The sequence below is a fragment of the Orbicella faveolata genome, unplaced genomic scaffold (assembly GCF_042242905.1).
Source record: "Orbicella faveolata isolate gen_17 unplaced genomic scaffold, um_ofav_v1 contig_4, whole genome shotgun sequence".
NCBI lineage: Eukaryota > Metazoa > Cnidaria > Anthozoa > Scleractinia > Merulinidae > Orbicella > Orbicella faveolata.
In genome coordinates this window covers 10,179,378-10,192,500 of record NW_028301569.1, presented here as the reverse complement: position 1 = coordinate 10,192,500, position 13,123 = coordinate 10,179,378, and the positions used below count along the sequence as shown (strand labels likewise).

At 40.1% G+C, this 13,123-nt stretch overlaps 1 protein-coding gene across 1 annotated transcript; it reads left to right on the top strand.

Moving 5' to 3' along the window:
- The first annotated feature begins 2,780 nt into the window (after positions 1–2,780).
- Positions 2,781–12,716, top strand: LOC110057493 (fibronectin type III domain-containing protein-like). Its single transcript, XM_020764087.2, has 10 exons — positions 2,781–2,908; positions 4,571–4,654; positions 5,698–5,982; positions 7,283–7,609; positions 8,775–8,877; positions 9,265–9,470; positions 9,970–10,111; positions 10,466–10,596; positions 11,259–11,417; positions 11,600–12,716. Exons 2-10 carry the CDS (start codon positions 4,594–4,596, stop codon positions 12,358–12,360), a joined length of 2,175 nt encoding a protein of 724 aa, XP_020619746.2. The 5' UTR covers positions 2,781–2,908; positions 4,571–4,593; the 3' UTR covers positions 12,361–12,716.
- The last annotated feature ends 407 nt before the right edge of the window (positions 12,717–13,123 follow it).

Below are 13,123 nucleotides of genomic sequence, written 5' to 3'. Positions count from 1 at the left end.
CCCTCCTATCTATACCCATTTCTATGGTTATAAGCTGCGCATGAAGTTCTATGTAAATGGTGTGCGCTCTGGAACTGGAAAACACGTGGGCCTGTTTGTTCAGATGATGCAGAGCGATAATGATGATATCCTAACTTGGCCATTCGCTGGTCGCATCACTCTGTCCATTTTGGATCAGAGTGGTGCTGAATTTCGCAACGATATCAGTGGAACGTTCCTGGCCAAACCAAGTCTAGCGGCATTCCAAAAACCAGCAGCCAACCGTGTTAGCCAAGAGTATGGCTTTGAAGAATTTGCTCCAGTTGGGCAGGTCTGTGGTGTACGTTACACGAAGAATGACACAATGATGCTAAAGATTGAAATCGCCCGTTTGTAACGTCATACTGAGTCGACTGTTTTTTTCAAAATGACTGCCTGAAAAATCCTGCAGGCTTTTGTAAGAAAATGTTTAATTCCTTATGTTGGAGTGCAATTTTTAAGATATCAGCAAATGCACCTTTTTAAAGTTGTTTGATTTGAAGTGCTCAGAGAGGCGGCCGTCCAATTCATTTAAAAGCAAGTTCCGTAATCACTCTCGCATTCTAGTATTGTCATAATTTAAACATTCTTCCTACTGGACGCACTATCTAGAGATCGATAAAGAATAGTTGTTTCAGTGTCTCTTGCTGCCCATTCTGAGTTCAACAAGCTACGAGTTGATTAATTGACGACCTAAATTCTAAAAGACTTCGCTTCTTTGAATTAAGTTACAGTCAATTTTTAGGCGCACATGGAGACCGTGGCGTCTGAACTAAAACTAGATTTTAATTTTTTTTTTATCGATTTCAGATGTATTTTTAAGTTTCACCAATGCTTTATTCTTCTCTCGAGCAAGATTAAACGCAGAAATATCATGGTCCTCAGAAAATGATCCTCACGATTTTACCGGTACACTTTAAAAATGATTGAGTGTTAAGCAATATTTCAATTTTTCTTAAGCCTCAAAAAAGATATAACTACAAAAAGTGCTATGAACACCTTCCAGATGTACTTTTCGAAACTTTTACTAGTAACTTCAAATACTGAGACCATTTACAATACAAACTGTATGTAATGACCTTGATCAAGGGAAGTTACTAATTGCGTATTTGCAGTTGAAAGTTGATCTGTAAACCCCGGGGAGGGAGGGAAAGACTTCCATATAAAAAGGACTGGGGTGCTCGTCGGAAACTTTGAAAAGGACTCCTAAGAGGCGCCAAGATCCTGCTCCGTGGGCGTGGCTTGAAACATTTTTCACCTCTAAGACGTGTCAATTCTAAAACAACGAATTATATTCTGTAAAATTTTTCGTTTGAGACTGACCACCCTAAGAAGTACCAAAATCGCTTTTTTAACCCCTAAAAGGTACGAGCATCCCCGTCCTTTTCAGTTTGGGAGCCCCCCCAACCCCCCTCCCCCCCTCCCCCCGCCAGGGCTGTAAAACTGTATATTCAAATTTGCCAGACCAAGTCGTACAATAAACAATAGTACCTGTTCTCAGGTCAGTTTGAGATTACAGTATTGCGGTGTTACTTTGTAAAGGCAAGAGAAAATGATGCCCTGGTTTTCGCTTGGTATAGACAATTGCATGAATGTTAAAACAACCAAGGATTGAAACTTCGCTAGAGATATTTCTGAATTCTCTCAATATTGAACGAGCCTCCAGGCGAGTGCAGTTTGAAATAATTTTCTTAATACGAATTATTGCTCACTTGTTATACGGCTAAAAATATTACGAGCGCACGCGAGCTCGTTAACTGTACTACAGTGTAAATTAAAGATCAACTTAGCTGCTCTTAGCTAATAATTACGGAGTGATTTTGTCAGTCATATTACAAGAAATATCCAGGGGCTTAATTATCTGACCTATAGTCTATCGATGGTGCACTGAAAGAATGAACTACTAGTGTTCACCTTGAGAAAGTATTTTTCACCAAGTGCTTGCTAAAAACGTGTCTGCCATCCGGTTTACAGCGTTGTCCGCCTTATAGAGACTATGGGAAATTCGACCGAGGCCAGCCATAGTGTACGCATTGTTCGTCGTACCTTTTAGGGGCTGAAAAAGCTGTTTTGGTACCTCTCAGGGTGTTTAGCCTCAAAAGGTCCACAGTTGGAGCTCGAGGGGTACCTTTAAGCTAAGGTATTAAGCCGAAAAAAATATGACGGGAGATAATGTGTTGTTTTAGAACATTTCAAGTCACGTTCCAATAAACAGGATTTGGTACCTTATAAGAGTTCATTGGGGTTTTTTTTCAAAATTTCCGTCGAGCACGTCGTCCTTTTTAAATGGGAGTCCCACCAGAGGGGGGTTGGGTAATGAACACTGGTCTCGTAAGAATCGCTTAACGTTTTCTTTAGGAAGTACAACGATTGGGCAGTGTGATCGTAGAGATAGGAAAGCAGCCTTTGGAGAGAGTCTTCCATGTATAATTATGTTCTTATCTCAGGAAAAGCCTTAATGAGGTTTTTCACTTTTTTCACTTCGTAAAGTTTAATCGAAATTTAAAACCAGCGGTGAAACTGTTTAATAAATAGTTCAATTTTCCTTTAGTGAGCAAGACCCTTAAATAAATGTCTTTGCATTTAAAGAACTGAACCGAGTACCTCTTAAAAGTTTGATAATGCGTCGCTAGGATTCAGTGCCAAAGCATGTGGTTAAATTTAGGCATTACGCTTTCTTTATTATGTTAATTCTTTTGTGTTCCCTCATCTCGGAGCTTATGCTCTGAACAATCGAATCATTTCTATTGTCCCGTTGCATAATAAGCGGTCATGTTTGACATATTACAGTTGACCTAAGCCTGAAAACGTTACTACAGCTCAAAAGAACATTTGCTTTATATTCCTTTGCTCAGCGAGATCTCACTTCTGAAGAATTTCAACCTATAAGGTAAGTTTTTTATTCTTCTCTATTCTAAGCCAAATAGCGCTAAGCACAGGGGTTAAAACGGCACGCATGTTTACTCCGACTCCATGGTGCCGCTCTGCCTTAATTTTGTTTTGTGAATTCCGAATACATCAACGCGTTTTCTGACAAAAACTGCGAGCATCCTTTGCCACCAAAAAACGCCAACTCGTTTTTAAAACTGAGGTATCATTTCTTAACTTTTAGACGCAAAGAACAGGAACTCGTGACGATTACATTTTATTCGCATTCGGGCCAGTAATTTTCCCGTGAGTTGGTGTTGTTTTAAAATCAACAAACACTATGTAAATTGTTTTAAGCTTCGTAGTCAAATAGCCTTTTATCATTCAGTCAGTTTCCTGACATTCAAACAATTTCACACTTTTCTCCAATCCGTCATTCTCATCAATGTTTAAAAAAAAAAAAAAGCAATTAATCATTTATAACAGTGTCGAGATTCTTTAAAATGTAACGAAAATGACGACAGAAGCGAAGCGTGGTAAATACATGTAAGCAGTGAGCAGTTTTCGCCCGACGTGGTGGCTAACAAGGGTTCTTAATCCTAGAAGGTTCTTTACTTGTTATTGTTCGATGTGTCTGCCAGAAAGTTGATAACATTCGACGTGAATCCGGTAGCCACGGAACAAAACAGCTGGGTAAGATTCTTGACTCATGCTATCAAAACATGCCATGTCTTATATCCAAGTGTTAAGGATTTAAATGTGGTAAGCGTGTCATTTGACTATATATATATATATATATATATATATATATATATATATATATATATATATATATATATATATATATATATATATGCATTTTCATTTTAAAATATATATATCAACAGAATCATGATTTATATCTTAAGTCAGATAATGCCGAATTGATTTTAGGACAGATAGATGGAAGATCAGTGAAGCCGTGACTGCCACTATTACTATTATTACAGTAACTTCTAAATAATCTTGGTTTGGAGCGTTTTGAAATCCAATAGTTGTATATTGCGGAGTTTTGCTGCCTTCGTTTTCTGTGTAGCGAATTTTTGCTGTGCAGTTTCAAGTTTAGATCAGCACAAACGGATGAAATCCTCGGGGATTTAAAAAAACGATTGTTTCACGGTTGGCCCAGAATCGGTCGCTCTCGAACCATTCAACGCCGAAAACAGAGATACTACACTGTAGTCACTAAATTTTTTTGCACGTCAAATCCAATTTTGCAAAATTATGCTTTAGTTCCCCGTAATGATTTTGAACTAATGTTTCATGATGTTTCATGATCTTTTTATGTAAGTAACCCAATATTGAATACGTCTTCGCATCGTTGAGCCCGTACACCGAACTGCAAATTACGTCGATTGCGCGCGTGGATCACGCACGATGGATCGCGCAGTATGAACGAATTTTACTTATCAAAGCTACTTTAGGCTCATTTTCTGCCGTTCTCTCGAGTCCGATCTACAGTGGCTGGTAATCGAGCCTAAGCTATTTTCAAGTACTAAATTTAACCTAAATTATCATAATTTTGCAGTAGCAAAGCTGGCGTTTGTATCTCGATAGCTCATGATTTGCGACTCGAAATGGTCAGCTATTGAGAATAAGAGCAATGTTCTCCATTGATAACTTTTGTAATTCGATATTACTGCAGGAATTGCTACATTTATTTGAACGATGTTATGGCGATGGTTCACTTGGATTTGTTTTGTTCAGGAGATCCACAACATCTTATCAGGTAAGTGGCGCGAAGTTTTTCACTCCTAAACTTGACCATTCGATCAAATGAAAACCTCTAATCAGTACTGTTTGTTATGCTGTGCAAAGTGGTTCTAACTTTCAAGTCTGTGCATGAAACTCTAGCGTGTGACCATTCAAATGAAAGCTACTGAGCACTACTTTCACGTGGTACTGTTTGTTATGCTGTACAAGGTGGTTCTAACTTTCAAGTCTGTAGACGAAACTCTAGTGTGTGACCATTCAAATAAAAGCTATTGAGCAGCACTTTCATGTGGTACTGTTTATTGGGCTGTACAAGGTGGTTCCAACCTTTTTAAAAGTCTGCGGGTGAAACGTAACCCTAGTGTTTGACCATTCAAATAAAAGCTATTGAGCTGTACTTTCATGTGGTACTGTTTGCTTTTTAACTTTGAAGTCTGTGGATGAAACTCGAGTGTGTGACCATTCAAATGAAACTGAGCTATTGAGTAGTACTTTCATGTGGCACTGTTTATATATTACGCGGTACAAGGTGGTTCTAACTTTTAATTCTGCGCGTGGGTCAAAATCCAGCTCGACACCATATAAATCAGTACTGTTTGTTATGCTGTACAAAGTCTGTGCATGAAACTCTAGTGTGTGACCATTCAAATACAAGCTACTGAGCACTACTTTAATGTGGTACTGTTTGTAATGCTGTACAAGGTGGCTCTAACTTTCAAGTCTGTACACGAAACTCTAGTGTGTGACCATTCAAATAAAAGCTATTGAACAGTACTTTCATGTGGTACTGTTTACTTTTTAACTTGAAATCTGGGGATGAAACCCGAGTGTCTGCCCATTCAAATGAAAGCTATTGAGTAGTACTTTCATGTGGCACTGTTTATATATTACGCGGTACAAGGTGGTTGTAACTTTCAATTCTGCGCGTGGGTCAAAATCCAGCTTGACACCATATAAATTAAAGCTACTGAACAGTACTTTCATGCGGTACCATTTACTTTAGGTAACGGCCTATCAAGACTTAAAAAAAACTGAATAACGTTTCAAAATTGTTTTTAGGTGATCCGCCTCTCATTACGGATTTCCAGTATGATAATTTAGACCAGCCTGGAGATGTCTTGTCAGGGTTCAACCTTCCTTGCAAAGCATCCGGTACCAGTCCCTTGGAGTACAAATGGCAACATAATGGCCAGGACATTAAATACGGGGAGCAGTATCGATTGCTGAAGTCCGGAACCTTAGAAGGGACATTGCTCAGTGCCAAGAATAATGGGGACTACCAATGTTTCGTGAAAAACGATTTTGGAGAGGATTTCAGTAGAAAGCTAAAGGTTGTTGTTTCGGGTAAGTTTTGTCTTCGTAGCCCTTACGTCCGTCATCTTCGTATTAATAATTTTAACGGCAGGAAACTTTTCTTTTAAACATAACTGAGTTTGTATCGTTCGGCTTGGGAGTCATGCCGGATTCCAGTGGTCTTATTTCGAGCCTGGTCAAGCTCCTGTATTGCTCTTTGGACAAATTGATAGGCCACATCCGAGTTACCTTGTGCCTCTGCAGTTTCAAAACGAGTCCTCGTGCAAAATCTTTCATATGAAAATGAGTTTGATTTGCATGAAATAGGCCCTTTGCACGATCCGGTCACATGGTACGGAATTAATTATCCTGGGACGCAAGCTACACAGTGGGACTTCCAAATCAAAGAAACTCGTACCAGTCCAGCGCGACTTTCCTTTGTTTTGGAAGTCCCACTGTGTAACTTGCGTCCCAGCATAATTAATTCCGTACCATGTGACCGGATCGTGCAAAGGGCCCATTGAACATGTAGGCGGAAGATATTTTCATATGAATGGTTTTAACTCGTTTTGACATAGAGGCAAAAGGCAACTCCGAAATGGCCTATCGGACACCGTGGAACTACAACAAAATAAATTGGGTCCTCTAGGTTTTTTTTGACAACAAAACACTTTTACTTCTCCCATTACCTTTGTTTATCCATGAGAAAAACGGATAGCCGAGAATAGTTGGGTAACCTGACAGAATATCGGCCGGGGAGTAGCCAAGCATCTTATCCAGGGGAGGGGGCGGGGAGGTGGAGTAGCAATGCTCCTAGCCTCTTAATGCTTCAGACACCAGAAAAAGGCGCTGGCAGTTTGTTGGCGAATTGGCTCGCCCTTTTCAACTAAGGGAAGCAGGCTTTGGGCGGCTACCAATCTTAGTTTTTAACTTCAATGGACGTTTACAGGTGTACATCCACTTCTCCCATTCACTTTATTCTCACATGTTTTGAAAACCTTTCTATGGCACATTTTTCTGGTACAATTGCTCTTTGAAGGTCTTTATGATCCGTTTAAATCCTTTATCTTCAGTCTCAAGAAGAGGCAGTTTTTCTCGACTATAAAGAACTTGATCATCCATGAAAAACTATGCCTCGAGTTAAAACAGATAAGATTAAACTGTCTTTCCCAAAAAGTGTCAAATAAAGTCGGTGGATGTGACTGTAGATCAGAGTTAAATCACAGGGGCTATCATGCGAAATTAGATAACCTTACCGGTTATTGATGCTTCTTTTGGTTAGTGGCACCACTTCAGAGTGAATATTGATTTCTTTGATTTTTATACTAACTTGTAATCATTTATCTTTCAGTTGCAGGAGACTTTATATACGCAAATGACAAAATCGCTCCAGTCACTCTAGGAATGCCCGTTGAAATACCGTGTCCGAAGCACGAACCGAGCTTCGGTGTCACGTATCGGTGGGGCGGGTACAATTCTGCCGGGGATCCCAGCTCATTTCGTCCTCTTCTCGAAAACGAACGCGTGGCAGTCACGTTAGATGGGACACTTGTGATTATGTTTCTGACAAAACAGGATGTTTTCAAAGTGAATTTAATGGGAGGAATACTGTGCGAGATGGTTTTAGGCTCAGGGAAAAAGCATTCTCACAAAGTCAGTTTCAAGCAGCAGGGAAACGGTAAGAGTTCGAGATTTCAGGGAGCAAGTTCACGGAAATTAGCCCAAGCTTGGTACTTCGTCGTTCTTAACCCTTCTCCGTTGTCCCCAGACTCTACCATTCTTATGCCTTGTTGATTTGTTGTTCCCTCTTTAATTTCTACCTTAGTAAACTGTTATTTTCGTGTTTTCCTCGATTTGAAGATTATTTTGTAAATGGTAAAGAAAACGAAAAGAAATTATTAGTAGATTGTGGCATGACATTTTAAAAATAGTTGCCTCAATTGACAATTTTGACACTTCTCTATCTCTAAATCTAAAGAGAAATTAAGTAATTGCGACAAACGTAGTCTCCTACCTACTAAATTCTTAATATTCAATTTTAAACTTTGTAAATTTTTAAATCTTTAATACTGTAATTAATTTTAGACTCCTTTCCCATTTTGTTTATTCATTTTAATTGACGTATTTTTATCTTTTTTATTCCTTTTGTAACTGAAAAGCCCTCTTGGGGAGTTGCAAATAAAGTATGTATGTATGTATGTATGTATGTACTGTATTACATTTACTGAGAAAATTGGATTTCGCAAACTTCTGTAATCGGACACCTATGGGATCAGACTATTGTCCACCTGAGCCATTTATGGGAATTAATAATAGTGTTTGTATGATGCTGGGACAATGACTGAGTGTCCTCTCAAGAGAGGTGTCCGTCTAGGGAAAGGTGTCCATTTGCGGAGGTTCGACTGAATGTGGGTGGGTCCAGTCCATGACGAACTGTTTGGCCATACGAGAGGTGTCTGTTTAGGGAAGGTGTCCGTAAGCGCAAGCTTGACTGCGTGTATTTGGCTGGGGGACCATGACGAATTGTCCACCATACGAGAGATATCTGTCTAGGGAAGTGTTCCTTAGCGGAAGTTTGACTGTTTGTGGCTAGGACCACAATGAACTGTTCGCTTTGCCAGAGATGTCTTCTCAGAGGAAGTGTCCGTAAGCGGAAGTTCAACTGTATGTGGCTGGGGGACCATGATTAATTATCTGCTCGCATGGGGTTTTCGTTTAACTTAGCGGAGTTTCAACTGACTTATTGGAAAGTTTATCCTCCGTAACAATACAAATTTAGTTGATGTATGGGCTGTGGTGTGTATAGTGATTTTAACCGTCACATTGTGTTTGCTGTTGAACAGAATTCACGGGATTCACGGCACCATCGATTTACTTCTCACCGAAGCCACAAGAAGAAGCTAGAGAAGGATATCAGAAGAAGCTGTATTGTCTCGGTGTGGCAAAGTAAGAATACTTCAATGTTTCAAGTTGTTGTGCTGTGGGTAGAAGGAAATGATTTATTTCCATTCCATTTATTTTCAACCTTACGTAATACATGAATGGCTTGATTTAGCCTCGCCGCTTTTAAAGGCAAGCGGGTATAGTATAAATTCGAAGTGAGGAAACACATCAAAATTTATATCTGTCCTCATATCCCATAAAAGCATGGAGAGAAATGTAGAGTATGTAATGTAAAATACCGTATTCTTATTCTCGGTATTGTATCATTTTTTGTTGGGAAAGAAGGGGGGGGGGAGGGGGGGGGGGGCGAGATTGGGAATGAGCGTGCAAACAGATGGGTTCGATTTCCGTAGGATTCGGTATGTGATATATGGCACTTGTTCTCCCAAGGCCCACACCGTACATAATATGGAGAAAAGATGGAGAAAAGATTGTAGATGGAGAGGACGGCTATTACCTCCCAGCAGACCATCATAACAGGCTACTGATTATCAAGGATGTGACACAGGAACACCAAGGAAATTACACTTGTACAGCTCACCCAACCTCTGGAATCTTCGATCAGGCCTCAGCGTCGACATATCTAACCGTAAAAGGTTTGAAAAGAAATGTCTTAAAAATACTATATGATTATCAGTTGAGTATGGCACGACGAAAGTTTGGTGACCAGGTTTTAACGTTCAACTTGTATTGTTGTCGCGGGATCTGGCTCCGTTTCTAGTGGCATTCTGTCGGCCTTGGCAGCAAAGCACGCGAAATTGCAGGCAACGATATCGTTACCATTGGAAACGAGGAAAGTTTACCGTGGTAACACGGTAATTTTAAGCCCATAACTTCAATTTATTAAAAACTTTAATTTATTAAACCTCAGACAACCCTCTGCATGCGTAAATCACGCAAGTAAATAACTTCGCAGTCACGCAGGTTTGTCACGCAAACATGATGCAAGTGAATGCAACAAAAATCACGCAGATGGATCACAAATGCTTCCAGGCGTATAAGGCGCGATTTTCTCAGTTTCATTACGACATAGTTAGTGGAGGGGACCCCTCCACTAACTATGATTACGATGATGTCTTTCTTCTTAAATTTTAGCTTCACCCGAATGGGAGGTGGAATTGCCATCGGATACCTCAGCAGCGAGATCACAAACAACCTCACTGAGGTGCGTTGCGAGCGGTACACCACCCTTGCTCTACCGGTGGTTTAGAAATGGATGGGAAATTGATGATTCAGAGTAAGTTCAATAACGGTAACTAACATTAAGGTGGCTGGTAACACTCTGTAGCACTTTTCAGCAGTTGACCCTGACAGATCAATACCATCACTCTTAAATAAGTGATGCTACTATAGTGCTATCACACAAATGCCTCGTTGTTTAACAAAGATGTGATATGCTGTCTTCTTCATGACATAAAAGGATACCATGGTAACAGTACAACCTGTTCAAATCACCATTAATTTGAGTTGTAACTATTCTTCTGTAGTTCTGCTCCATAATTTAGCTACTATGTTCAGGATTTTAGTCCTTCAAACGGGAAAGAAAGTCATGTATATCTTTAAAACGAACCAAAAAGTTGTTCCTTTGCAGCTCACGAGTAAAATTACAGAAGAACATTCTCAAGCTAGTAAATGTGGATAGCTGGCATGAGGCTGTGTTCCAGTGTGTGGCTGAAAATAATCAGGGAATGAGCGTGACTTCTACTAGAGTTCATGTTGAAGGTGGGTGTGTCAAAAAAAAAAAAAAAAGATGAAGCCGCCAAAATTTCGTAGCGCAATAATTAGCTATTTTTGCCTTCTAACTGTGCAAATCTCTGACCCAAAGACGAAGATTCGACGATGTTTTGTCTCGTTTGCCCCCAGAGAGCAAAAGTGCTTAACAGATAAGGTTACTCTTCTGAATTATTCGATCCAGCTTACGCCGCCGTTCTAGTTCTGTGAAGATTCAAAATTTTGAAAACTTGCTAGCTGCATCAGCAATATTTCGCAAACATGTTTCCTGTCGGAGTTGCGTCGACTGGAACTATTGCGGAAAATGTTGCTTGCAATGTTACAAACCGCAACCGGGGACACGAGATGTGTCTCACGAGAGACGAGACGAGAGATAGCACTTAGTAGTTACTAATGCCTCTGGTTAATTATCAGTTTTATTATTTTTCAGCGTACCTCTTCGCATCCCTACTCTCTCCTTCATTTAAAGTTAATATGAAAACCAGCTTTTAACAGCTTTTGCAGCTGTCGTTTTAAACATTAGCTCACTCTTTTTAAAAGAAAATCTGATACTAACGTTATTAATAAATGGGTTGTTTCAGTTTTTCGCAGAAGCGTCACTGCGAGCCATCTCCTGCCAAATTGTTTTTTAAGAGTCTTTTTTTCCTTTGCAGACTCACCCACTAATGTGGGTCCAAGTTCACGGAGAGAAGAAGATTCAGACGAGTTGTTGTGGATTATTTTGTCGGCTGTGCTTGGCGTTCTTTTAATTGTTGCAATTATTGTTGTCATCGTTTGTTATAAACGACTTAAAAAGTCGAGAAGGGATCAAGGTGAGTAGACATCCACATAATCTTGCCGTGAGTTTAGTTGAGGACCACATAGGTATTTTTAAATATATGTTACTGACTGACTGATGCAAACATGAGAAAACACGATCATTTGCGCAAGTGTAGAGTCTACATAGATTTGTTCTTGTACAATGCTCAAATAAGCCATGTTCTTCTTTTTGTAGAGACTAGTGAGGAAAGTTATAATGATATCTCGGAAGACACCCAAGGTAATCCATCACAACCTCGCACGGCTCCCTCAGGGGCCAAGGGAGTAAAGGGGCTAAGGAGACATCCCACTCTCCCACCCATCCCCCAGTACCAAACCCTGGACCCGTCCACAGCAGGAGTCGCTAATTACGAGCCGCTTGATGCCGAGCAGGACCTCAACGAAAGCGGGCTGTACGAGAAGTTAGATTTTAGGTCCTTGGACAATGGCCCCGATTATGATAACCCGGGCAAGCCCATTCCAGAATATCTCGAGCTTGTTAATGACACGAATGTGCCACCAGGCAATACCGCGTCGACTATGACGACAGGAAGGCCTGGAAAAGAATATTACCAACCAATGGAAGGTGGCTTGGGCAATGACGTGTTTAACGATAGCAATTTCGCGCCAAAATATTACGTTCCAATGGAGATGGAGGGGTCGAAAACAAAAACACCAAACCAATCTGGCCCTTTATCACCCAAGTACTACGAACCGGTGGCAGGAGAACCTAAGTCAGCTCCGGAAACAAAAGGTGCGACTTCTTCAGCGGAATATTATCAACCCATGGCGGATAAAGCAGGAGAAAAGCAGCAAGGAGAGAACAGCTTTTCTTCTCCTGAGTATTATGTTCCTATGGCTGAAAATAACCTGTGTAAACCAGCTGTACAGACGAACAACAGACAGGTCGAGTGTAGTGGGGGTACAAAAGACAACAGCGAGTCAAGCAGGTTATGAAGATTTGCGTCAGCCAAGATTCTTTTAAAGTTACTTTGAGTGATATCTTTAGTTTTGTATACCACATGAAAATATGTACACATTTTCCGTGCTTTTTAAATACTCAATATGAGCTAATGTGCTTTAATCATGCTCCAAACGACCCTTAACTAGTTAACGTTCACTAACTCAAAAGGGCTAACGGTAGCGATTGGGGATGCTGCCAAATAGACATGGTATAATGCTAACAAAGTTAAATGATCCCAATCTAAACGGTCACTTCTTAAGTTAATGATTTCATTGAAATTGCTTTTGCCCTTCAAAGTCTATAAGAAGTCATTCTCATGAAAGCTGCTGAGCAGTATTTTCATATCTTACTGTTTGTTGTTCGTTAACATTGATTTAAAAATTATTTTTAGTTTAAACTTCAAAAGTATTGGAAATGAAAGAGGTTCTAGTGTCCAGTCCCACATCCTCTAACCTTGCGCTATATTTCATCATCTTGAAAAAAGGCACTTGTAAGGGTGGTGTCAGGGACTGGGTCCAAATTTTTAACATTACGAAACACTGTTGCTACAGTGATACCTGGAGACCAAATATGAACACGGTCTTGATTTAAACTTCTGCAATTCCTGGATGCACACAAAAATGACCCAAACATGCACTTGTTCTCAGGTCCTACTTGAAGTTGTTTAGAGTTGGTGAAAGCCTGATGTGAATTTACAATGGTTGCTCGGGTATGGGGCACATCAAATCCTCCATCTAATGATACGACTGGGAAAAG

Coding starts and splice junctions, on each gene's coding strand:
- LOC110057493 (XM_020764087.2), top strand. CDS start 4,594: ATGTTATGGCGATGGTTCACTTGGATTTGTTTTGTTCAGGAGATCCAC. Junction 7,610..8,774: donor TTTCAAGCAGCAGGGAAACG/GTAAGAGTTCGA, acceptor GCTGTTGAACAG/AATTCACGGGATTCACGGCA. Junction 10,597..11,258: donor TACTAGAGTTCATGTTGAAG/GTGGGTGTGTCA, acceptor TTTCCTTTGCAG/ACTCACCCACTAATGTGGGT.